Source organism: Anomaloglossus baeobatrachus, chromosome 2 (genome assembly GCF_048569485.1).
Source record: "Anomaloglossus baeobatrachus isolate aAnoBae1 chromosome 2, aAnoBae1.hap1, whole genome shotgun sequence".
In the NCBI taxonomy this organism is placed as follows: domain Eukaryota; kingdom Metazoa; phylum Chordata; class Amphibia; order Anura; family Aromobatidae; genus Anomaloglossus; species Anomaloglossus baeobatrachus.
The window spans coordinates 487,846,395-487,873,249 of NC_134354.1; the positions used below are offsets into that span (position 1 = coordinate 487,846,395).

The 26,855-nt window shown below is 43.0% G+C and overlaps 2 protein-coding genes across 2 annotated transcripts in view; one reads left to right on the forward strand and one right to left on the reverse strand.

Annotated features, from left to right (window-relative positions):
- The window catches only part of ST6GAL2 (ST6 beta-galactoside alpha-2,6-sialyltransferase 2), a 233,829-nt gene that overhangs the window by 193,725 nt on the left and 13,249 nt on the right, over positions 1-26,855 (forward strand). The window contains exons 5-6 of the mRNA XM_075336454.1: positions 2,663-2,764; positions 6,748-6,922. Coding sequence (XP_075192569.1) covers positions 2,663-2,764; positions 6,748-6,922 — 277 coding nt within the window. The remainder of the gene's footprint in view (positions 1-2,662; positions 2,765-6,747; positions 6,923-26,855) is intronic.
- Positions 23,155-26,855, reverse strand: part of LOC142291716 (pinopsin-like) — a 503,008-nt gene continuing 499,307 nt past the window's right edge. The window contains exon 5 of the mRNA XM_075336455.1: positions 23,155-24,193. Coding sequence (XP_075192570.1) covers positions 23,951-24,193 — 243 coding nt within the window. The 3' untranslated portion in view covers positions 23,155-23,950. The remainder of the gene's footprint in view (positions 24,194-26,855) is intronic.

The window sequence follows — 26,855 nt, forward strand, 5'->3', positions numbered from 1 at the left end:
CGGGCCCCGCACCCGGTAGGTGGCATTCCGGAGATTGTCTTTTTCCCAGATTGTGTGGGCCAGCACTTCAGCTTTCTGCTGCTCCCTGGTGGCAATCTCGCAGCCCAGCTGGCTCGGCTGCCGATCCCAAAAGGGAGCATCTGTGTACCCCTGCTGCACACGGGTGGGGCCCCGCCGGATCTCCCCTGTACCGGCTACGACCGATACCTTCGCTGGGAAGTCCTGCGGTGACGCGGCCTGGGATGCTGCCTTACAGCGGCGACCCGGCGCTGCCTAAGCCGAGGCGTGGGGTTCAGGGATGACAGGCCTCACCTGCTGGGCCCTCCTGCTGGCGGCTTCCACTACTTCCGTGGCTGGGCGGACTGCCGGGGCCGGGACTCTCTTGGGTGCGGTCACTTTCGGGACCGGCAGCTTCACCTCACGGACGGACACCTCCCGAGGAACCTTCCATGGTAACAGGATCGGTGCGGGTTGTTCATAGGGTCGTCCGCGAGCAGTGCCTTCAGGCTTGTCCTCTGGGGCGGACGAGTTGGACTCCGCTGCTGATGTTGGGGGCAGCGGACCAATTGGCGGGGCAGCGATAACCGATACCGGTGGCTAGGGAGGCAGCAGGGTGAACGGGCACAGACCGGGCCCCTCAGCCGCAGCGACTGGTCCCTCCAAGACACAGGGGCGTGGGTCGCTTACCCGCTCCTCCAGCACTGCCTCCGCCTCGCGTTTCCGCACGGCCGCCGCCACCTCCTCCATTTCGGCCGCCCATCGCTCCATCAGGAACCAGACTTGGGCCTGCAGATGGCAGCACATCTGCGCTGTCCGGGCCTCCACGCACGCTGCTGTTCCTGGCGCGGGCTCCAGGATCTCAGGGTTGCCGGACGGGACGAACATCTTGCGCGTGTTCTTCCAGAAACCGGATGGATGGCAGAGTCCAGGCATCCCTGTCCTTTATCCCCTCGGTTACATGAGGCAGGCCTTCACCCGCCCCCCTTGGTTCTCTCTGGAGCACCTCCTTTCCCTGGGGGCGGGGCTTTACCTTCGCGCCTTCCCTGCTCGGGGAAGACGACTCGAGCGGGAACTTTTGCGCCCAAGATGGCGGATTTTCAAATTTTTCGTCCGGACACCGCCGGCGGGGACTGCAAGGCGCACTTATACTGGTAAGTAGACGGGTAGGATCTTGTTCGTGATGCCAAGTTGTCGCAGGCGGAGGGGTGGGAACGCCGCTCGTCTGGAATCGCTGGCGCTCGGGTCCGGTGCTTCTGCTCCTCGGTGGATCGAGCTCGGGGCCGGACCCGGGGCTCGAGCAGCACCTCCTCACCCACGAGTGAAAAGGGGAGGTTTTTGGTGGGTATTTGGGATGTCGGTCGTGACGCCACCCACGGGTTGTGGTGATGGTGGGCACCACCGCTGCTGGTGACGGGGAATCCCGGGAGCGATGGCGGAGAGCAGCTAAGGTGTTGACCCCTCCGTGGGTAGGGGCTGTTGGTCCCGGGGCCCCGGTTGGGGAGTAGGGAGGAGGTATAGGTGCACGTGCCGAGGCGGGGAGGCAGCGTGGGCGCGGGTGCAGGGTTGCGGTGCAGCGCGGTGCGGTGCCAGATGGCACTGTTGTACTCACTCAGACACAGAAGGACAGAGTCTCTGGTAAACCAAACGGCTGGATGGACGGGGCCCACATCTGGCTGCGGTGTTCTCACTCTACCCGGACGGGTTGATGGTGACTGTCGTTTTCCTGCACCTGTGTAAGTGTATTTGACTCCTATGGCTTCCCACAGGTAGTCCGCTCTCCGGCGTGTACGTGTCGGGAGAGCCCGTTTGCCCGCAGGCGCTGGCCCTTGGATCTCTGGCCCTTGGCGGAGGCACTTATCCGGACAGGTTGGGCTGTTGCCTTCTGACGGGACTTGGGTGGGAATGAACCCCTGAGGTCCAGACCACAATCAGATAATTTGACTTTTACGGCGGCTCCTAGCCTAGTCGGGGTCTGAGTACCCTGCCTTGGTGCTTGGCTTCAATCTGCTCCCCGGTTTGGTACCGGCGGGCCACCGCCCGTCCCCGGTCCTACGGTTCCGCTGACCTACACCAACTCCTGCAGATGGCCACCACCGTCTGCCGACCTTGCTGAACGTGCCCGGGCCTTGACCCAGACACCAACAGTTTTCACTCCTCTCACTTTCACTGTCTACCACAAACTCCCCTGTCTCTTTCCGCCTCTAGGCCTGTGAACTCCTCGGTGGGTGGGGTCAACCGCCTGGCTCCGCCCCACCTGGTGTGGACATCAAGCCTGGAGGATGGCAACAAGGATTTGATTGACTGGTGTCACCTACCCAGGGAAGGGAGTGTGTGGGTGATGTTAGTGTACTGTGACCCCTGGGGGTCCAGGGCGTCACACACACATACTCTAATATATTTTTTTTTCCACTATTTATTGATTGAGTATAGTATATATTTGTATACACACGATGCTAATGAGTAATTATAGGTTAGATGTTTTTATTAAGACTACCATGGGCCCATTTTTTATAATAATAGAACGTAGGGTGCAATTCCTAAAACTATTTTTACCATTAGCTATAAATTTAGAGAATTTGGCAGTGTTTGTGTTTTGTTTTTTCCTTCTGTTTGTAATGCTGCCTGTATTGTAGTGATCACACAGCATTTGTCTCAATTGCAGATTCTTACCAATCCAAGCCATCACTTTGCAGAGAGTTCTTTGTACAAAGATGTCACTTTAGTTGCATGGGATCCGTCGCCGTATTATGCTGACCTGCATATGGTAAGATGACTTTTTCTTAGAAACCATTATAAGTCAAAAGTCATAAAACTTCATGTGTTCAAAGGGAACTTGCAAAACCTTTCCTGTAACAGTTCAAAGCCGTAAACCGGATAACATTTCAACAGTAAGAAACGGCAGCACACACAATTCTTATGGCACACTTTCAGACTTTCTCAGCTTATAAAGATGCATAACCAACTCTCTTTGTCTGAAAAAGTATAACTACACTCGACAGGTGTTGTCTCATGTTTTAAACGTAATCCAAAAAATACAGCCAAATTATTAAATCTGCAAATTAAATAGATACCCAAATGAAAAACAGATTTTTTTTTAAGATAAAATAATCAAAATTTTTATTAAACAAAAATTATTAAAATATACACGTACAAACACGTAAAATATACAATATACATATAAAGGTGTAGGGCAAGTCAGGATAGACACAAAACATGCAGCAGGGCAAGGAAATTTCATATTAATAAACAAAATTTAATTTATAAAAATTCATCTGGGAGGAAAAAATTCCATACAAAAAAAATTAGAAAAATCATCAAGAGATAGATTGATATTGGTTTGCTATAAAGGTTTAGTAATCACACAGAGTTTACAGAGCGGTAAGGTGTCAAGGAGGACACAGGAGTTCAAACAAGTGTAAAAAAATCTAAACTACTGAAAACGATATTAATTAAATTAGAAGGTGCACAAGAAAGAATCAATATATATCGGTATATGTAAACAAACCACTCCTTTTTTAAAAGTGCCTGGCAAAATCACAGTAAGGCCAGAGTCACACTTGCAAGTGCCTCGTGTATAACTCGCGTGAGTTTCTCATTGCATCACCTGTCAGGGCCGCACACTCTCCGGACAGGAGCGTCTCAGCTGCATAGAGATACATGCAACCGACCCGTTCCTGTCAAGAGAGCATGAGTCCGTGCCAGGTGATTCAATGAGAAACTTGCGCGAGTTACACGCAAGGCACTCGCAAGTGTGACTCTGGCCTTAAAAGGGTGGTTCACCCATATTTTTTATTGTCTAGTTCGATATTATATTGAGAAACAATGTTTCTCTCAAATACCTTGTGTTGGCAATAGTGCCTGTGAGAGGCGCTATTGCAGACTGCTGTTCCCCGCTCTGGTGACGTCACGTCAAGTTCCGCACACGTCACATCCGTGCGGCCGGCTGCAGTCTTCCAGACTCACTGAGCTGTGAGCGGTGTTTCACCGCTTGTCACAGACCATCTGCTCCCTCCTCCCTCACAGCACAGTGCGTCTCCTGCTTGCAGCGTTCTGCTGTGAGGGAGAAGGGAGCAGATGGGCTGTGACAAGCGGTGAAACACCGCTCACAGCATTGTGAGTCAGGAAGACTGCAGCCGGCCGCACGGATGTGACGTGTGCGGAACTTGACGTGACGTCACTGGAGCGGGAAACAGCGGTCTACAATGGCGCCTCTCACAGGCACTATTGCCAACACAAGGTATTTGAGAGAAACATTGTTTCTCAATATAATATCGATCTAGACAATAAAAAATATGGGTGAACCACCCCTTTAAGGTCTCCTTCCTTCAAAGAGCTAGTGACCACTTCTATAAGGCCGGAGTCACACTTGCAAGTGACTCGCGCGTATCTCGCATCGCATCACCCAGCATAGCTTGCAGCTCTCTGGACAGGAGCGTCTCAGCTACATAGAAATACATGCAGCCGACCCACTCCTGTCAGGAGAGTGTGTGGGCATGCCGGGTGATGCGATACAAGATATTCACGAGTCACTCGCAAGTGTGACTCTGGCCTACAGGAAAGTATTAAAGTGTTAAGTGCACATGAAGAGATCAGAACACCCTGCATAAGCAGTAAATGCAACCAAATCAGAGAAAAATCCTCTCAGAGAAAAATACAGAGATTACACATGAAAAATCCAAAGCAGCTTGTAAACCATATTTACCAATTGGGAAGTGACCTCTACATACACTGAGACCCCTTCTCTTTGTTTACATATACATAAGTATATATTGATTCTTTCTTGTGCACCTTATAATTTAATTAATATCATTTTCAGCAGTTTAGATTGATGATTTTTCTAATTTTTTTGTATGGAATTTTTTCCTCTCAGATTTTTATACATTTTGTTTATTTATATGAAATTTCCTTGCCTGTTGCATGTTTTGTGTCAATCCTGACTTGCCCTACACCTTTCTGTATATTTTAATAATTTGTTCAATAGAAATTTTGATTATTTTATCAAAAAAATGTCAGATTTTCATTTTGGTATCATGTCTTAAAGGGAATCTGTCACCAGGTTTTTGCCACCTAATCTGAGAGCAGCATAACGTAGGTGCAGAGATCCTGATTCCAGCGATGTGTCACTTCCTGGGCTGCTTATTGTAGTTTGGATAAAATCACTGAGTAATCAGCAGTAGAATATCATTAGAGGACTACTTGGCGTGCTGCCAGGTAGTCCAGCATATTCATGAGCTCTGTATAACTGCTAGTTCTGCAGCAGAGAAAACATTGATTTTGTCAAAATGACAGCAAACCGCTCAGTGAGTGACACATCGCTGAAATCAGGGTTTCTGTCTCTACGTTCTGCTTCTCTCAGATGGGGGAGCAAAACCCGGTGACAGATTCCCTTTAAAGGAGCTGTTCAGTCTAACATTATAAGTCTGCAGTCACTTTATGTGTCACTTTGTGAACTCACTGTGCGCTGGGAAAATTTGCTGGTTTCAGATTCAGGAATGGTGCTCAGGTGATCGCAATTGTGGGCTATGCATGTCCCTGGCCACAATCTGACTAGTGGGTGGGTGCTGCCTCACTCTATACACTGGATACACTGAATACATATATTCATGTGAATGCAAGGATTATACATCCGTATACTGTAAACACTAAGGCTCTGTTCACACTTCTGTTTGCACTTCTATTAGGCCCCCTTCACACGCACGTGCCTCCGGTACGTGTTTGGCAGTTTTCTCACATACCAGAGACACGAACACACGTAGACCTAGGTATTCCTATGGTTTTGGACACACGTAAGTATATACGCACGGAACGTGTGTCCGTTCCGTACTTACGTGTGTCCGTGTGTTTCTCACACCGACATGTCCGTTTTCTCTCCGGCATCACGGGTGTCACACGGAACGCAAACGTGGCACACAATGCAAATGGACCACACGGATGTGTTCCGTGTGACACGCACCGGAGAGAAGACATGTGTCTGTGAGAAAAAAAAAAACCTTTACTCACCTTCTCCTGCCCTCCTGTCTCTGCCGCTGCTGTCACTTGCTTCCGACCGCCGCTCATTATGCTCATTGAATATTCACTTCACTGTGGCCGGAAGCAGCAGCAGCGGGGAGTCACAGGACTGGAGACCGAAGATCATCACCACGGACAGCGACGCCAGGGACAGGTGAGTTGAAAGTTCCCGTTCTCTGTGTGTTATCACGGATAACACACGGAGAACACACATAGCCCATAAACACAGGCCACGGAGGGCAAAACGCACCTCTGACACGTCCATGAAAAACGTGTGTGGTTTTTCACGGATGTGTAAGAGAGGTCTTAGCCTGTTCCATTTAGAACAGTCAAACGGAAAAGATAAACGGAATTGGAATCTGTAACTTTCCTGTTTCAAACAGAAGCAATGAGACCCCATTGCTTTATATGGGGTCTATTTGCTCTCCACATGTTTAATTTGAGAATGATACAGAAATGGAAACCAGTAAGGCCCCCCTGTTCCCGACTGAAACAGGAATTCATCGAATTCTAATTCTGTTTCACTGTTTCGTTTCTCAGACAAATGAAAAACATAAATGGACTAGTGATCTGGGCCGAACCGATAAAAGTTAGATTTTTTCAGCCATACATTTTTTTCTGATGTTACTTCTGTTTGCAAACAAGTCATATTATGTGAAAATGCAACTTTGCAATGATATTCAGGGAATTAGAGGCAATTCTTATTTTTTTTTAACCTCACCTATTTTATGTACACAGTGGTACCATAAACCAGACTACAATCTTTTCCCACCGTATGAACAACATCGAAAGAAAAATCCAAACCAGCCCTTTTACATTCTTCACCCAAAGTTCACCTGGGAACTGTGGAAAATAATCCAAGAGAACAGCAATGAGAAGATCCAGCCCAATCCACCCTCTTCAGGATTCATCGGTAGGTTGGCTTAGTTTATCGGCTTCACCAGATTAACACCATTACAGGTGATTGTATCTCCAGAATGGGTTGTAGGGATTTATTCTGATATCTGATATATCTGAAGTCAGGAAGACATTTTTCAATAAGATTAGGTTTTGACTCCTCGGGATGAGATTTTTACTTTCTTCTGGATCAACATTGAGGGCTAATAAGCTGAGCTGGATGAACGTATTTCTTCTTACAGCCTTGCAAACCACGTTCTGTACTTGAGTAATGGCGTAGTGTTGCTTTTAACTGTAACTTCAACTACAATGCCTAATGGCCGCTATTGACAGAAAGGTAATTATACCATATAGAATTAAAGTATTCCACCACAAGTAAGTGCTGAATCTTTTTTGTAAGTGGCAAGAGTAAACTTCGTGTGGGAATCCATTAACTCTAAGCAATGTTACTGTGCCCAAGGGTACATTAAGACGGCAATGAGTTCTGCACCACAAGGTATATAGATTGGTTTTACACGCTGTGAAGAAAAAGAACAACAACACAGTAAAAAGTACGACTGTTTGTTTTCTGTCCAAATATACTTGTACTCATAGATGGCTCCCTTTGCTCAGATGTCCGTTTTTTAGGCAGTATTTTTATTTGCAAAGTAGCCTTACTGATGGGAATCACTTACTGAAATCTTCATCATGGGATACCTAGTACTCAATTCTACGTGACTCCAGATTTATAGAAAGGTTTGAGAGTCTCTGCCAAAAGAGCTAAAGGATTAATTTCATGGTTTATGTGCCATGTATTCGATGAAACGTTAGTAAATAGGAGTAGACTTGCTATGTTTAGGAAAAGTTAAAAATTCCACTTTTTACAGTAAGCCATAGATTTTATATATACCTATGTGTTTGTAAAATTACAAAGTTCATTTTTCAGGAACAAATTATGGTAATCGTGATCATCATACAATATTTGATTTACACAAGAGACTGTGAGGGCAATTAATCAAAGCTTTTAGGCCAGAAAGTTGGCGTAAAATGATTTGAGAAGGCACAACATTTTTGTCATGGTTCTTATCCGTGGTGCTCTGCTCTTCAGCAGTGCTGATGTTCTTTTTTGTATTTTGTGCCGGTGGACGGGTGGTTCCCGTTCTCGGTTCCTGCACTGGTGTTGGGAGGAGCCTCTCTCCAAGCGCCTCGTTCCGGGTGATTACTCTGTATTATTAGGGGGTAACCTCATCCGGGACACCACCAGTCATAGTTCCAGCCTGCAGTAAGTATTCTGGCTCCCGTATGTGCTTTGATCTTGTCCTCCTACCCCGGACCTGTTGTTACCCCTCTACTTACATGTCCCTGACTCTGACCTTCGGCTTGTACCCTGACCTTTGCTCCGCTTTTCCTCAGTGTACCTTATGTGACTTCCTGGCTTCTGACCTCCAGCTTGTACCCTGACCTCGGCTTCAATTTCCCCCAGTATACCTTACGGGACTTCCTAGCTCCTGACCTCCGGCTTGTGCTCTGACCTTGACTCTGCTTCATCCCTGTGTTCCATACATGACATCCTGGCTCCTGACCTCCAGTTTGTTTGACTTCCCCATCACTAGTTGCATCTGGTGACACCTAGTGGTTGTTTTTCACAATTATTAGCAAAAAAGTATGACACTTAGCATTGTCATGTTAGTTTGAAGCAGCTTCAAATATGGGCAGAATTGGTAAGCAGCCCAGGTGAGACAGGGCATGGCGATTTCTGCAAATGTGCTGGCAATTTTTACCCCAGAAATGATACTCCAGTCTGTGATCCAGCAGTACTATTGGCGAGGCGCACACCCCTGAAAGGATGTGCGGAGTTCATTTAGTGGTGTGCGACTCGGCCCTGTGTGATACTGAAGTGAACACATCTTGTGTCAAGTTTCTAAACTTTGGAGATTCTGGAAGTCAGGATGATGGAAAATACCGACCTGAAAAATATTCAAACATCTTATAAAAAGATGGTGCTAACATTGCCTGAGAAAAAATTAATTTTTGGTAATAAAACCTATAAAAGGAAAAAACACACCTTTAGGGGTACTTTGCACACTACGACATCGCAGGTGCGATGTCGGTGGGGTCAAATCGAAAGTGACGCACATCCGGCGTCGCTGTCGACATCGGAGTATGTGAATCGTTTTTACTACGATTAACGAGCGCAAAAGTGTCGAAATCATATGATTGGTGTAGAATCGGTCATTTCCATAATTTCGGAAGGAACGATGTTACGATGTTGTTCCTCGTTCCTGCAGCAGCACACATCGCTGTGTATGAAGCCACAGGAGCGAGGAACATCTCCTTACCTGCGTCCCGGCTGCAATGAGGAAGGAAGAAGGTGGTGGCGCTCATCTCCGCCCCCCTACTACTATTGGCCGCCTGCCGTGTGATGTCGCCGTGACGCCGCACGACCCGCCCCCTTAGGAAGGAGGCGGTTCGCGACGTCGCAGGGCAGGTAAGTGCATGTGAAGCTGCCGTAGTGATAATGTTCGCTACGGCAGCTATCACAAGATATCGCAGCTGCGACTTGGGCGGGGACTATCGCACTCGGCATCGCTACCATCGGCTTGCGATGTCGTAGTGTGCAAAGTACCCTTTAGAGCTTTAGACATGTTTAGTTAATTATAAAAATGTGCAGCCCCTTTTTTATTTCAGTATAAAGTCTACACCTCATTAAACATTCACGTTGTGGACCACAGTTTCTCCAAGACAAGAAATGATGCCAGTAGAATAATTTTAAGATATAACTTTAGCATCTCCTTGATTCCTGTAGAATTGTTGAGCGTTTGGATGTATTTTCTAAAATCAAGTTTGTATAATATCAGTTATTGCTTTGGCTTTGACTTTATGTTATTTAGGAAACTGTACTATGTCATGTTCTAGGTTCACCCTACTACACATTGTATTGTCACCAGATTCTGGTGGTCACACAAAACAAGGATCTTTAAGGAAGAGGTCAACATCCAGCATCAATGTCCATGAGAAATAGTTCATAAAATCAATGTGCTTATTGAAGATCCATTAAAATCTTATTAGTACAAAAAACATAGTAGCAGACAGGTAACTCGTTTTGGACAGGCAGTCCTAATTCATATATTGAATAAGGACTGCCTGTCCAAAATGTGTTACTTGTCTGCTACTATGTTTTTTGTACTTACCTGATTTTAATGGATCTTCAATAAACACATTGATTTTACTAACTATTTTTCGTGACGTTGATGCTGGATGTTGACCTCTTCCTTAAAGGTCCAGTTCTGTATGACCACGAGAATCTGGTGACAATTGATGTGACGTTGATGCTGGATACCTATCTCTTCTTTCTTTCTGATTGCTGCCGACCTATGTGCTTCTCCGGCACCGTCCTGTGAGTGCTGCTTCCACCTGGATATTTTTTCTTTTTACTCGAGGACAGCATCTTTGTATGTATTGCATATGTTTTCAAGGACTGAAAATGGTGTTCTACATTCATTCAATTCATTTTGCTTAATTCCCTGAATATTCCTTATTTCATTTGCTTATGAATAATAAAACTATCCCTAGACTAACTCCCTGCAAATAAAAGTGGCACCATCCAAACTGATTTTCTATATTTTATTTTCAAGACCCTTTGGCGAAAACATCTATTCCAACAAGCATCAAGGAGAACCCACAGTGGTCATATTTAACTATAGTGGATCTGCCATCAGATTTTATGTTAGACCCAATGAGGCTGGAGTATTTGCTTTGAAAACAGTTGTCAGAATGTAAGAATGTATTCATGATAATAGGATGAGAAATTTCTAAGTGCAGCTAATATTAGGTGAATAAAAAATACTGTAATCAGGATATATTCTGATGTCAACACTTGCCGATCTTTTCCATCCCTGTTCCAGCCTTTCCTTATGTAAGTGGTAGTTATACTTTCCATACGCATCACCCACTACAGACATCTATTCACATATATTCCATAATAACACATTGGGTTTAGGGGAAGTGCAAAACATAAAGCACATTATTACACATACATTTATTTGATCTAATTATTTCTCTTCACAGCATATAGAATATGGCATTATTCACACAGGCAGATTATGTGTTTATATTATAACCTTATTTAAAATTTCAATATTGAGCTTATATTTCTCATTGCAGATAGTCAGATAATATTTTCTTATCCAGATTTCAACACAGTTTGAGTCCATATTCTTGGATCCCAATCAGTGTCTGCAAGATGGCTATATATATTTTAATATGCATAAAAAAAGCATTGGAATAACAGAGCTTAAAAAATGATAGACTCAATAGAGTAATAGATATGGATATAATCATAGTTATAGGCATGTCTGTATTTAAATAGCCATCCACCCTGGGACTGAAAAGGGACTATTCATTTCCCATGTATGGTCTCCCTACCTGATGCCCTCAGTTTGCCTCCCACGGACTCCTCTGTGCAGATCAGTGCTCCTTTCCTCCTACTCCCAAGATGACTCCACAGAGACACCTCCATTTAATTTCCTTTTTTTTGTGAGAGGAAAGGTGGGGAATCTTGGTTTATGCTTAAAATGATACTCCCCATGTCTCTGCAGTGGCCATCTTAAAAGCAGGAGGACTGATACACTGGTATTAGCAGAGGAGTAAGCAGGAGACGAATAAAAGGCATTAAATGGGGGCTATATGAGAAAATGTACTCATTTTTCAGTTCCAGGGTGGAGGGTCACTTTAAGGGCAACCTTTCTGCCGGTTGATGCTGCCCTAACCATTGGCACCATGAAATTGGGACATTAATAACACTATAAAATGTTATGTTTCAATAATATCTATCTGTGCAGTGGATTGCATAGAAGTGTAACAGCAGTTAGCAACTTTAATATGGTGGCTCTGTAAGAGGCAGGTCCAGGGTGTGTTCACAGTCCGCAATCTGATTCTGGGTTTGGGTGAAGATGACTCCCATTTGGTATGTGCCAATTAAAAACCCGTTTAGAGGGACATCACTGAGGTATTTAACTGAACATGGAGGGTCTGTTGTTCGTCTTTTTAGGGGGCATTCAGACAGTTAAAACACACTGGAGAGGAGGGAGATTACTTAGTGCATGTCTAGAATTGAAAATAGATGGATCTTTGATCTAGAGTCGACTCTCATGCTTGAAGAACTGAATATTGAAATTGTGAAGGAAAACGATTTTTCCATAACATGTAGGATCTTGAATTGGTCCTTATACATTTCGATTGCAGTGACGTCTCGAAACAGGATTCGAGATTGAAGCAGTATCTCAAGCGTGCCTCTGGCTACGCTTCCAGTCTTCTTCATTGCCACCTACCGAAGGAGAGCTCTCTCTACTCAAACCCAGTATCATATTATGAACTTTGGACACACCCAGGACCTGTCGCTTACATCTGCTGGTATGAAACCATACTAATGCCGGTAATTAGTGTTACACTTCTATATAATCCATATGCGCCTATAGTTATTATTGAATCATAACGGGTAAGTACACATGTGCACATTTTGGTGGACTAATGTCATATCATGCTGCACTTGGACACTGAGAAAGGAGCATGTAGTGATACTTTTAATACGATTTATTGAATACTTTTTAAAATGTGTTGTGCCAAGTTGCAAGAATTAGTCCATGGGCTATTCCTTTTTGGCTTCTTCTCTCCCAGCTAAGATTTGTTGAGTGGTTTCCCACTCTACACAAATAGGGACATATCCTCCTTTATACAGTAGTTTTTAAAATGATATTTGCTCTGAAAAGCCTTAGCACCTCTCAGTAAAATATATTGAGTATAAATGGTAGTCTGTCACTATCATTCTACCCTAACCATCCTGACAGGCTGTCTCAAAGCTCTGAATCCATTAGTCTTTATTCAGGTCAGATTACAACATTTCAAAATGCCTGGTAAATGTATGCCATCATTTCTTGGCTACTTGTGCAGAGGTTTACTTCCCTCCAGTAAAGGTGTGATGCCTAAAGTTACAACATTTCCCTTTTACAATTTAAGAAATGTTTAGAATGATAAAACATGTAACCAGCTGATAGGTTGTGACTTCACCTGAGGCAGCTCGGAAGTGGAGAAGAATGGAAGGCAGGAGGACAGTGCCTGTCAGTCATACACAAGTACAGGAGGTGATGACACCAATTAGTACAAGCAACATTCCTATAGATCCACCTGGTGGGTGAATGTCTGCACTCTGGTACATTTCTGTGTTGTACATTTTATTTGTATGGATAGTATAGAATTTCTAAGAATAAATTCTCATTCACAGATTCACAAACAGTTCATATATATTCAGATTTCTGGCAAAGAAAAACAGAGAACAGTAAACTTCCACATTTTTATTATTTACAGTCAGAATTATTTATCTCGTAATGTAAAATAAAACAAAGAGCGTGTTAGTTATAACCAACATACACACTGCACGCATTCCTAATTTATAATAACACCATATTGTGATCATCATTTTACAAACATCCTTACAAAAACTCTTTCCATGGCAAGTACATACTTAATGTAATGTGGTAGTGTTCATAAATGCATTCATTATTTTCTATGGCTTCAAACAGTGTATGTCTGGGTGAAGATATAAGTAGAATAATTAACATTAGCAAAGAGGTGCCGGAGTCATGTTTCGGGCTAAATCATGGGGACTGAGCTGGTAGGCCTCGTTAAGGTCTTTGAAGGTGTGAAACTGACTTTTGCAAAGAATATAGCGTTTTGATTGACCACTTTTTTCCATGGTATAAAAAAAATGTGCCATCGTAGCAAAATCATCTTCATGCATGACAATGCGCTATCTCATGCAACAAAGAATTCCTCTTAGTCATGGGCATAAAAGGAGAAAAAGTCATGGTGTGGCCTCAAGCCTCCACTGACCTCAACCCTATGGAGAAATTTTGGAGTATCGACAAGCAAAAATCTACGAGGGTGGGAGGCAGTTCACATCAAAACAGCAGTTCTGGGAGGCTATTTGACATCCTATAAAGATTATTTAAGAAACTATCCAAAACTCACAAATTCAATGGTTGCAAGAATCATAAAGATGATATCAAAGAAGGGGTCCTATTGTAACATGTAGCTTGGGTTGTTAAAATGTTTTTGATTGGAAAAGGATTGATTTCAGTAAATGTGACTTCTTAATGATGCAAATTCAACAAATGATCATTTTCAGTTCTTTACAATCTATAAAATGTTTGGATACTCTGTTATACATACTGACTCATTTGAATCAACCATTTTGGAAAATCAAAGAAAAATAACATTTGCATAATAATTTAGATTGTATCAATTATTTTACATAGACATGCACAGCAAATTTTAAAGAAACTTGGCTGGGAGGTTGTTGCAAACATCTTAGAGAACTAACCACAAATCTTTTGTGTAGCTTAAACAAATTCTTCTGTCTTTTCATGTGAACCCAGACAGACTTGATGTTGAGATCAGATGTGCAGTGACTAGCTCATCACTTCCTGGGCTGCTTGTTCTTTAAATTGAAACTAGTGTTTTATGACACTGTCTGTATGTTTGGGGTCATTATCCTGCTGTGGAATAATTTTGGAGGCAAACTAATTTTTGGCACGACCACCCTTTGTCCAAGATTGCATCAGTTCTTCTACCTACACTTGCACACAGCTTTTGAAGGTACAGTGGTAGCAGGAGATGGACAGAAATGCTCAGTTGCGGAGCTGCCTGTCTAGTGATCGTCGCCGGGTTCTGCACATCCGCCTCTTATTGATTTGCATGGGACGCAGATGTTCAGTACCTAGCCATGGCCATTATCCATTCTAGGGGCAGTTCCAAAACTGATCATTTCTGGCTGCCTGGTGTCGGAACCAAAAGCAGATGATCTACAGGGATGCGGGTGTCAGACCCTGGCCGATCAGACATTGATGACCTATCTTAAGGATAGCCAAAAACAAAAAGTTGGGAATGCACAACACTAAGGAAATATTAAATCAATAATTTTGTGAGGGTGCATAGGCCCAAAGAGAATCTTAAGGACAGGCCATCAATGTAAAAATAGTGGACAACCCCTTTAAGCAGGGAGGTTGTTCCAAAACATTTTGGATAACTAACCACAGATATTCTGTGGAAGTAAGGTTATGTAAATCCTTCTGTCTCTTCATGTAGTGCCAGACAGATTTGATGATATTGATATCAGGGCTCTGTGGAAGCCATATCATCACTTCTAGGAATCCTTCTTATTTACACTGAATATAGTGCTTAATGACACTGGCTGTATGTTTGGGGATGATATCCTGCTGTAGAATAAATTTCAGGTGCCTCCTTGATCGTATTGCTTGATGGATAATAAGTATCTGTGTTTCTCAGTATTGAAGCTCAAAAAATGAGCCATGGTGATGAGCACCATATCCGAAATGATCAGCCCAGGAAACTTTATGCAGCAGATGAAAGACACATTATGCTTACGTCCTTACGAAATCATAAGATGTCCACACGTTCCATCAGCAGAGAACTGGCAGCAAGTAGTGGAACTCAGCTACACACATCTACCATTGAGAAGTCTGTCAGTGGTCTTCAATGAAGAATTGTGGCCACTAAGCCATACCTTAGACAAGACATAAGGCCAAATGAGCCAAAGGACTGGAGAACGGCAGTATAGTGGGCATCTGCAGGCAACAGTGAAGAATGGTGGAGGTTCCTTGCAAGTTTGAGGCTTAATTTTAGCAAATGGAGTTGGATAGTTGCTCAGGATTAATGGTGTCATCAATGGTGAGGAATACAGTTAGATATTATCTACCATGCAATACCATTATGGAAGCATCTACTTAGCTCTAAATTTATTCTGCAGCAGGACAACAATCCCAAATATACAGTCAATGTCATTAAAAACTATATTCAAAGTAAAAAAAAAAATATGGAGTCCTGGAAGTGATGGTGTAGCCTACACAGAGCCCTGATTTCAACCTTATTAAGTCTATCTCCTACTGCATGAAGACACAGAAGGATCTGCACAAGCCTACATCCACAGAAGATCTGTGTTTAGTTCTCTAAGATGTTTGGAGCAAATTTAGAATTTTTGTCTCAAGACTTGCCACTCCTAGCTGCTCAACTTTTTTTGCAAATTTTGGTGTCTCTTCACTAACTTTGACAACCTTTAAAAAGTTTGGCAGAAATTAGTAGCAGGGGCATGAAGTAGCGTGGCCTGAAAGATTCAGTATAATTTACGCCTCAAAAGTGGTTTAAATTATAACTGAAATTTACTCCAGGCCAGACAGCCAAAAAAATAATCAATACACCTCTTAATGAATACGGTAAGCCTTTGCTTGCCAAGGATTTGTCACTTACTAGGCTTTGTTCTAAGTTTCAATACATTCAATTCCCGATTCATCAAGACTGGCGATTTTCTTGTATATCTTGGTGAGGGGGGAGTTGTGGAGTCGGACGTTCCTAATTCATGAAGAGATGCGTGCCTCTCCATGAATCTGGGGCATATGATGAATGTTGTGTGCCTCCCTGACTGGAGTAAGATTTCTGGCACATGGAACACTACAGCTTGTGAGGAATTAGATGTGCTGTGGAGTCACGCACCTGCCCATTTTGATGGAGATGGAAAAGACTAGCTTGAAAATGCTAAAAGGTGCAACATTTTGCGCAATTCTGAGTTGTTTCAAAATTTTGCGACTTTTCAAAGCAATTTGCTACAGAATTCTAGTGATATTGCTTTAATGAATCAGGGCTGATGTGTTTTATCAGCAGAAGATTATCACTGCTGGACTAGGTGCCGTGTGCAAGGCAGTCAGGCTAATCTGTGTAACCCCGCCCCCACCATTGATTGGCAGCTTTCTCAAAATGTACGTTGTACACAGGAAACTGAAACAGGGGTGTGGGTGGCGTTATAGCTCAGCATTCAGACCACCTCTACATCTACAACAGAGAAAAGAGGGATTCTATCAAAGCAGTCCAATAAGTTATACATCACCGAAATCTGGGTCTACAACAAGTCAATTTCTCTTGCGAGTTTGCTGAGTTTTATGTGTTGATTTTTCCCTAAAGGAACACATATTTGATTTTAGTGCGTCGCTGCTGCAAAAGCGCACTAAAGACGCATGTAATACATGACTGTATCAATAAATGTTTGTCAAAGGCAAATATCGGAAAGCACCAAAAACAAAGCAGCTCTATATTATTGCTTACGGATTTAGAATGAGAAGTTATATAAAAAAAAAAACCATAGGTATAATATGCAGGTGTCCCAAAACTTTTTCCTATATGGATTATATATATAAATCTTTGTGCATATTAAGCAGAAGACAAAAAATACACATTTCCACTAAACAAAGGTTTCAATTTTTTTGCTAAGAATATAAACATCCAGACAAGAAGAGAATGTGTTTTACCACTGTTTATATTACATTTCTGGTGTACATACAAATGCGACCATTTTTAGATTGTCATTGTGAATTGCATATTATAATACATACCATTTACAATACTATTCATTACATATTACTCATCACAGTCCACAAGTGAAATGCTGCAATTTTGTGCTATAAGATTCAGTAGATGGGCATGAAAAAATAATCCAACATGGCCTATTTATCTACTGTGCATGAAATTAACCAAACTGCCTCTCCCATATGTTACCTGCTGATAGAGCTCCCGCCATCCTCGCTGCAGAATGTTCTTCTCTGCCGTATTTTAGAGCTATTTACAGGCTATCTCCTGCAGATCAGTAGTGCAGTAAATGAGACGTTGCTACATCTTGGCTCTTATGCCATCTGTTTACAAATTGCTCTTTTGCGTTTAGTTTGTTGTGCCTATACTCTTAAAGAGCCTATATCTTAAAGGAGTTGAAGGAAAATATTAAAAAAAATGTAAGATAATATGTAAAATATAGTAAAATAACATGCAGCATTACAATTATGTGAAAGCCCTTACTCTGCGTACTAAAGCGGGCTTTACACGCTGCGATATCGGTACCGATATCGCTAGCGTGGGTACCCGCCCTCATCTGTTGTACGACATGGGCAAATCGCTGCCCGTGGCGCACAACATCGCCCAGACATGTCACACATACTAACCTGCCCGGCGACGTCGCTGTGACCGGCGAACCGCCTGCTTTCTAAAGGGGGCGGTTCGGTCAGCGTCACAGCGACGTCACAGCTGTGTCACTGAACCGCCGCCCAATAGAAGCGGAGATGAGCGGGACGTAACATCCCGCCCACCTCCTTCCTTCCGCATAGCGGCCGGGAGGCAGGCATGGAGAGCTTCCTCGTTCCTGCGGTGTCACACATACCGATGTGTGCTGCCGCAGGAATGAGGAACAACTTCGTTACCGCTGCAGTAACGATAATCGAGAATGGACCCCCATGTCACCGATGAGAGATTTTGCATGTTTTTGCAACGATGCAAAATCGCTCATAGGTGTCACACGCAACGGCATCACTAATGCGGCCGGATGTGCGTCACCAAAGCAGTGACCCCAACGACAACGCATTAGCGATGTCGTAGCGTGTAAAGCCCCCTTAAGGCTGTGTGCACACAGTGCGTTTTTATTGGGTTTTGTAATGCGTTTTTGAATGCAGTTTTGTCACAAAACTTCAAGCAAGTCCTGATGCCAGCAAGTCAAAGAGAATACTAAAGTATTGTACAGTCGTTGAGTATTTTGTCCTTGCAGATTTGGTTCACAAAATCTGCAGCATGTCAATTCTTTCAGCGTTTTTGCCAGCATTCTTTACTCATTGAAAAACGCATGCAAAAATGCATCAAATACAGCAAAACGTAGCAATTTGCAATGTTTTTTTCCTGCAAGAGACGCAGAAATGGTGCAGAAATTTTTACAACCAAATACTCAACATGTAGTGTACATAATGATATCAGTTTTTGTTATTCAATCTTCTTTATATTTTAGTATGTATCTGCTCTATAGCTTGGTAACAAGGGAGCAAACCGCAGAAATTAGTCGGAATGGGACAACTACAAAATGTTCTGTGCTATATATAATTAGAGAAGGGTGAACCCGCAGCTGTTCGATTTCAGTGACTCCAACTGGATTTTAAAAAAAAAAACTGATTCAGAACTAAACTTGAACCCAAACATTTGCCCGGATGCCAAAACCCATATAATTATAGGGACCCTTACATTGTGCTCTAAAATGGTGGTAGAAAGGCCTAGAAAGAGTAGAGCAGGTGTTTGTGTTTTATTTCTTTTGATTTACAGTATTATTAATGGGAGGTCTCATAGATGTCTTCCATTAATAATCTAGAGCCTAGTAGCGGCTGTGAGCTGTCATTAACTCCTTATATTACCCTGGCTGCCACCGCACCAGGGCAATCGAAATGAGCTGGGTAAAGTGCCAGAGTTGTCACATCTAATTGATTCACCAATTCTGCATCCATTAGATGTGACAATTCTGCTGCAGGATGTTATTTTTAGGCTGGGAGTGCCAATAACCATGGGCCTCCCCAGCATGAGAATCTCAGTCCCCAACTATTGGCTTTATCATGGCTGGGTATCAAAATTGGGGGAACCATACGCCTGTTTTTAAAAATTATTTAAATAATTTTTTAAAAAGCTCTATAGGATCCCTCTTATTTTGATACACAGCCACGATAAGCACATGGCTGGGGGCTGCAGCCTGTAGCCGTATGCTTTATCTGTGCTGGCTATCACAACATGGGGGCACCCTACACCAATTTATTTATTTATTTATTTTTATACCACTTTAGAGAAGCAGACAACATGTGTGATTTCAACCAATCACAGATGCTGTCACACAGGGTGGAGGCGCGGTCTTACGCATTCACAGGCGCCGGGACTGACGGTTTGCAGGGGAAGCAGTGAATATGTATGAGGGTTAATGAGTGGTCCCGGAATTAGTATTACAGCTGCGCAGGAGACCCGGTAAGTATAACGCTCATGCTTTATTCCTTATTTTCTTTCTTTTTACTTTATTTTATTTTAATTATCCATGTGGCCAGCCCCTCCACTTCAATTGGACGCTTACCGTGTGATGTCACTGTGACGCCGCACGAATCGTCCCCCTAGAAAAGAGGCTGTTCGCTGCCCACAGCGACGTTGCTAGGAAGGTAAGTATGTATAACGGGTACTAGCGATATTGTGCACCACGGGCAGCGATTTGTCCGTGATGCACAAACGACGGGGGCGGGTTCTTTCACGAGCAACATCGCTAGCGATGTCGCTGCGTGTAAATCCCCCTTTAGTGGCCTAAATTGGTGTGGGCTACCTGTGATAGAATTTTCTTATGGACGTTTTCCAGTTCTAGGAAAGTTGTGAATCACAGTTTTATGCCATAGGATTAATTCAGAAGTTAATTTTCTTCTCATATGTGAAAAAAAAATTAATGTTCATTTATGTTTTAGACCAGATTTTCATCAGTGTTTGGTCAGCTTGTCAATTTTTACCAAGAGTGACACATTCATTTTTCTTGTGTGCAGCAAAAAACTGATGGAGGTTTCTCCTATCAAATAGTGTCCCAAGTTTTTCACAAGCCCGTTTACTTCAATGTGGAATTTGATCTGTGGCTCATATCAAAATTGGGAATGTCTGTGCCTGTGGATGGATACCTGGCCTTAGTTTTTCCCTTGTTATATCTTTAAACTTGTCAAAGAGTTGGATATTAACTAAAAGGGCCACTTAATATGGTGGTTATGGTGGTCTCCTAAAAAGAGCCACTCCTTGGCTAGGTCCTTCTCGGAGGTATATCTGGCTATTTTCTGTGTCGAGACTCCTAAGGCCCTATGCGCACTAGATGGAATTTCCCGTGGATTTGCTGCATGTTTCGCTGCAGAAAATGTTCATAACATCTCTGCAGTGATTCACCAGCAAATCCTATGGGGGGAAAAAATGCTGTGCGCACTAGGCGGATTTTGACAGCTGCATGTTTTGCTGCGGGATTCTCGCAGCAAAAACAATTGCATGTCACTTCTTTTCCGAAGGTAGCTGCGGGACTGGCTACCGGAGGAACCTTCAGTAATACCAGTCCTGGCCACAGTTACATGCACTGAACTGCGGAGCTGTCACCTGAGCTCCGGAGTGCAGCGTAGACTAAACTGCGAGCGCCGAGTGATTGTTTCCCCGGCGATTGCAGTTTAGTTCAGGCCGGGCTGATCTCCGGAGCTCAGGTGACAGCTGTAGAGAAGCCGGGCTGCACTCCGGAGCTGTCACCTGAGCTCTAGAGATCAGCCCGGCCTGAACTAAACAATCGCCGGGGAATCAATCACTCGGCGCTCGCAGTTTAGTCTAGGCTGCAATCGCCGGGGAATCAATCATTTGGCGCTCGCAGTTTAGTCTAGGCTGCCCTCCGGAGCTCAGGTGGGAGCTCCGGAGTTCAGTGCAGGTAACCGCAGACAGGCTTGGTATTACTGGAGATTCCTCCAGTAGTCAGTCCGACACTGGCTGCGGCATTTCCGCATCAAATCCGCATACAAATCTGCAGCAAAATGCAACAAACTGCATGCGGATTTGGATGCAGATTTCGGTGCGGTATTTTCCCGCAGGTGCGGAAATCTTACTGAGCCTCTGGAATTTTCTTAAGAAAATTCCTTTTTCTAGTGCGCACAGGGCCTAACAGATGCTCCACGGACCTTTTTTGATTTGGGTTTTCTTATTGAAACACTTTGTCCACAAAAAGCTAGGGACAATTGAACAGCACTTTAATGGTTGCATGTTTTATACATGAAAAACGCATATAGAACACATACATAAAACATAACCCTATCATTGGGGCCTTATTCACACATCCAAAATCAGGCCCATAACCTACTGAGAAAAACGATAAATAAAATGTTTACCCCAGTTCTGTTCATTAGAGTCACAACTGCTTTTGGTTTACAAATACTGATGAAATATGGTCATGTGAGTATGTGCAGGGGTAAATACCCCCATGTTGAAATTAGTGGTGATGTGTGAGCGTGCTTGGCATTGTTCGTTACTCAATCGGGCATCGGGTGTCCACGTACTTGCAGAGATTGGCCTAGTATCGCGAGTGCTAGGATATATCATCCATGACACAACGACCTCAATGCGCAAGCTTGCTTCACTGCATGCACTCCAGGGAGAGCCATTCACAGTCTCTGAATGGCTCTCTAGGGGGATAAAACGTTCTCGGACATAGTGTGACAAATTAAAAAAACGCCCTCCCTTCACCCGGAAATGCTGTATTTATGGCTGGTTGTATTTGAGCGGAGACCTCAATAGGCCAGTCAGTGACTTTACATAATACTCTTTACTCACGTCAAGCTTGTGCAAGCGTCTGACCAGCTCGAATCGAAGATCGAGCATTCGAGCATTTTAGTGCTCGCCCATCACTAGTAATTAGCCCTGTTACTAGGATTGAAAAATTGAAGTCATAAAGCCGCCTCACACCTCTCTCTGGGCAGTGCTGCAGCAGTGACTAGCCATGATTTTACCGCACCTAGCACACCCAATCTGCCTTGATTGATGTCCTGTCAGGTGTGTGAGGTCAACTTAAAGGGAACCAGCAAGAAAGATTTTCATTTATAAAGTAAAGCCAGTGCTATACTGGCACTAGGATGCTGTAAGCATAACTTTTGTTCTGAGATTGAAGGTTGTATTTGAACTTGTATTTGTATGTGCAAGTAAAGTTCCAGCAATGCACCGCTATTTGATTGACAGGTGCAACAGGGGCAAAAAATATGTAGGTCGGGTCTTGCTATCTGTTCCCGCCCCTGTCTCCCTGCCTGGCCTTCCCTCCGTCGCCATCATAGACATTAATTCCGGCGCCTGCACAGTATCTTTTATAAGTATTGCAGAAAACTCTTCACTAAGATGGTGTCGGCACCTGCACATAGTGCTATCTCCGGTGCCATCTTTGTAAACACTCTGTATTTCTCCATCGTACTGTCGTATGCACTATGTGAGGATGGCACATGTGCCCTAGCATCCTCTGCTCTGGTTGTGATTGTGGGAAGACAGTGTTCACAAAGATGGTACCGAAGATACAGTACAATGCGCAGGCGCAGATTCCGATGCCTAGTAAAGAGTTTTCTGCAATACTTACAAATAATACTGCTCACACAATGAAATTAACATCTATGACAGTGACAAGGGGAGGAAGGCAAGGCATGCATACAGGGGCGGGAATAGATTGCAAGACTCGATCAACATGTTCCCTTCCTGTTGCACCTGTCAATCCAATAGCAGTGCATTGCTGGAACTTTACTTGCACATATTTCTGAAAAAAAACATCCAATCTCAGAACAGAAGGTATGCTTACATTCAGAATCCAAGCCCCACTATAGCACTGGCTTTACTTTATATATGAAAATCCTGCTGCTTGGTTCCCTTTAATAGCTGTGTTGAGTGGGATCTCAATTAAGTCAGAGAGTGAGTGTTAACAACCACAAGGCCATAACTAGTCAACGTTGTAGCACCACCCAAATGACAATTATCATAATTATACTACTGATTTTTATTTCTATAGCACCAACATATTCCACAGCATTTTATTGGCATGGACCAGTTTTAATACTTCTAAACTCCACGATTACTATTTTGAAGAATTTAAATATATGTACTATACATCTATAAAATGAGTCCTACTTCATCCTGGCGGTCAGTTAATAACCCAACTTTGATAACAGGTTCCCTAACATTTCAGCCAAGGACAATTCTTAGAAATCTCTTAAATCATTAGCCAAGAATAACAGTGTATATCATGCAAAATCACATTTGTTTGGATGCTTTTCATGGCATGGGAAACATATCTAGCTATTATACACACAAATCATTATAGCTAAACGTTACAAAGCACATCTGTCTTGCATAATAAAATCTCATTGTCTTGTTGATATGCAAATCTTTTCATTAAAAGACTTGATCAATTGGTATCAAACTCTTTTATCCACCTTACGTTCTGTCAGTTATCTATGTATATTTCATATTAAGAGTTTTATATACCAGCCTACACTCCATACATATACAATATTATCCGTATTTGCTATTCACATGTTTCATTTACCTTATAGCAAATCTTACATGACCTTCATTTCTTTGGTTCATATAAAATTGTCATTGATAAACATCTAAACAAATAATTGAAAGGAATTCACATAACTGAATTGTCTTCTTTTTCTTTTGAGATGCGTTGGTTTATGTCATATGTATCTTTATCTTGACTCGATATGCATAGGTCATTCTCAGCACTTCCAGGGATGAGTGTTTGTTTAGGGGCAACACTGCTGTTGTGTCTTTGGTTAAGTTGAATAGTTAGGTTTGATTGGCATAAGGATTTCACATCAGTCGGTGATGACGTATCACAGTTGAAGAGTAACAGGAAGCATTTGTAAAACTAGAAGGCAAAGAATAGAATAATGTTAAGATACATAGCCACTATTGCTAAATCTCCAGTGCCAGACTTGGGAACGTTGGGCCTACCAAAGAACTTTATTCTGAGGGCCCACTTTTCATCTATGCAAAAAAAATGCATTATCATCAAAGGGCTTTTTCAGACCAGAATTAATTTTTGTCAGATACTGCACCTTACTATAAGATACACAATGTTAAGATTCGTCTATGCTTTCCGTTTCGATTAGTCTTCACATGATCACTTATATGTGATTTGCATCCCATGTGCTGACTAGCTTCTCTTACTGCTTCTCTGAAAAAAAGAACATCAAGAGAATCTGAGAGAAGTTAGTTAGTTGCATATGACCCAAGTTATGGAAATCGCATATGAGCGATCACGTGATGACTGATGAAACCAACAAGCAGAACCGCATCCTAACAGTGAGTATATTACACACTGTTAGAATTTGGCATCATACAAAGCCTGAAGGAGATTAGCCCTGGCCTGGAAAACCTCTGTAGTTATAATGCAAAATAACATATTTGAGAGAGCTATCCAGTGTAGTTCCATAAATGTTTGTGTCCCACCGCTGCCAGAGGCTATTACAGTTGACAGGCAGGGGAGCTGTTTGTTGGACTCCTACCGATCTGATATCAACGATTTATACTTGTGATAGGTCATCGTTGTCATTTGCCCAGAGAACCCCTTTAAAAAAAGTTGTGTACTGCACCCTAAATTAGTATCAATAAAAAAAAATACCTGCAAAACAACCAGTCATCCTTCGGGTCCAACCACAAAACAATAATGTTAAAAGTTCTGATTCTCAGAATACGGCAACACAACCAAATTGTTTCATTTTGTTCTTGTCTTTTAAAAGCAGTAACGCATTTGGCTTGTGGCTTCGTAAGAAGCATATGAAGATCCTGGAGTGGCCTAGCCAGCCTCCAGATCTCAACCCCATAGAAAACCTTTGGAAGGAGTTGAAAGTCAGTGTTGCTCAATGACAGGCCCATCACTGCTCTAGAGGAGATCTGCGTGGAGGAAGGGGCCAACATACCTCCAACAGTGTGTGCCAACCTAATTCAGACTTGCAGAAAACGTTTGACCTCAGTCATTGCCAACAAAGGATATATAACAAAATATTGAGATGAACTTTTATTATTAACCAAATACTTATTTTCCACCATAATTTGCAAAAAAAATCTTGCCAAATCAGACAAGGCGATTTTCTGGATTTGTTTTCTCATTTTGTCTCTCATAGTTGTGGTCTAACTGTGATGTCAATTACAGGCCGACCTCATCTTTATAAGTAGGAGAACTTGCACAATTGGTGGCTGACTAAATACTTTTCCCCACTGTATCTATTATAATCGTTGATTACTTTTTCAATTTTTCATTTTTACATTGGAGATTAAAATTTCCTTTTGCTAAATAGAAGCTATCATTAAGCAGGCTAGCTGTATATATGAATCTTTATATTCATGATATTAACAAAAATTAATTTTGTCTGGTATGCATTTGGTTAACATTCTGATATTCATGTCTATGTGAGCATATGTTTATATGTTAATTATCACATCTAAAATGAAAATGTAAGTGTTAATGAGATGGACAGTGTTAAAGTGAGAATGACATTGAGCCAAAAAGGGAGTTAAAGGGACTTTTTCATTTTGAAAATGCTGAAGATGGATTAAAAAAAGGAATACTTGCCTCACAAAATCCCGATTCTCTTATTTCATTCCTGCCGGATGCCCTATCAGGCTCCTACTGTCCAATCATAGGGATGTCACCCTTGTAGCCAGTCACTGGTCAGAGTAGTAATATACTACTGGCTGCAGCTATCATCTGTCCCTATCACTGGACATCACCACTCCAGTTGGAAGCAGTACGTGATAGATGATAGGACAGTTGGAAAAGAGGACTAGCTGGGGATCTTATTTATTCCTTAACCACTTAGGCTATGTGCGCACGTGTGCGTATTACATGCAGTTACGCTGCGCTTTGTAGCGTAGCGTAACTGCATGCGTCCTGCGTCCCCTGCATAATCTATGGAGATTGTGCAGGGGCCGTGCGCACGTGGCGTCTTAGAGCGCAGCGCTTCGGCTGCTGCCCGAAGCGCGCGTTCTAAGAAGTGACATGTCACTTCTTCCGTGTGCTTTGCCGGCAGCCCCTGCTCTGTTTATGGCAGGAGCTGCATGCAGAGCGCACGTTCTCTGCCGGCACCATGCGCTTCAGAACGGAGCTTTTCAGCTGCGCTCTGAAGCACACCTTTTAGGTGAAGTGCAGAGCGCACACGTGTGCACATAGCCTTAAAGTGATTTTGTAGTACAATACTAATGTCATCTTAAATAGGACTTAATGAGGCCTTTCAGGATCAGTAAGTTTTATAGCTCTACCTTATCCTGTTATCTTGTTGTAAGCTCCATACAATTTAGTGTCTCCTGCACCCTAGTCAAGTGTATGTAAATGCAATTTGCATATTCACTGCTCCACTTCCCACCTCTCAGTGCATTCACTATCACTGCTGAGATTGGGGAGGGAGTGTGGGTGGGGGCAGCAGTACAAATTCAGTTCAGATTTACTATCAGTGATGCCAGCACTGAGAGGTGGAAGGGGGGATCAGTGAATATGCAGTTTGTATTTACATATTCTTGACTAGTTACTA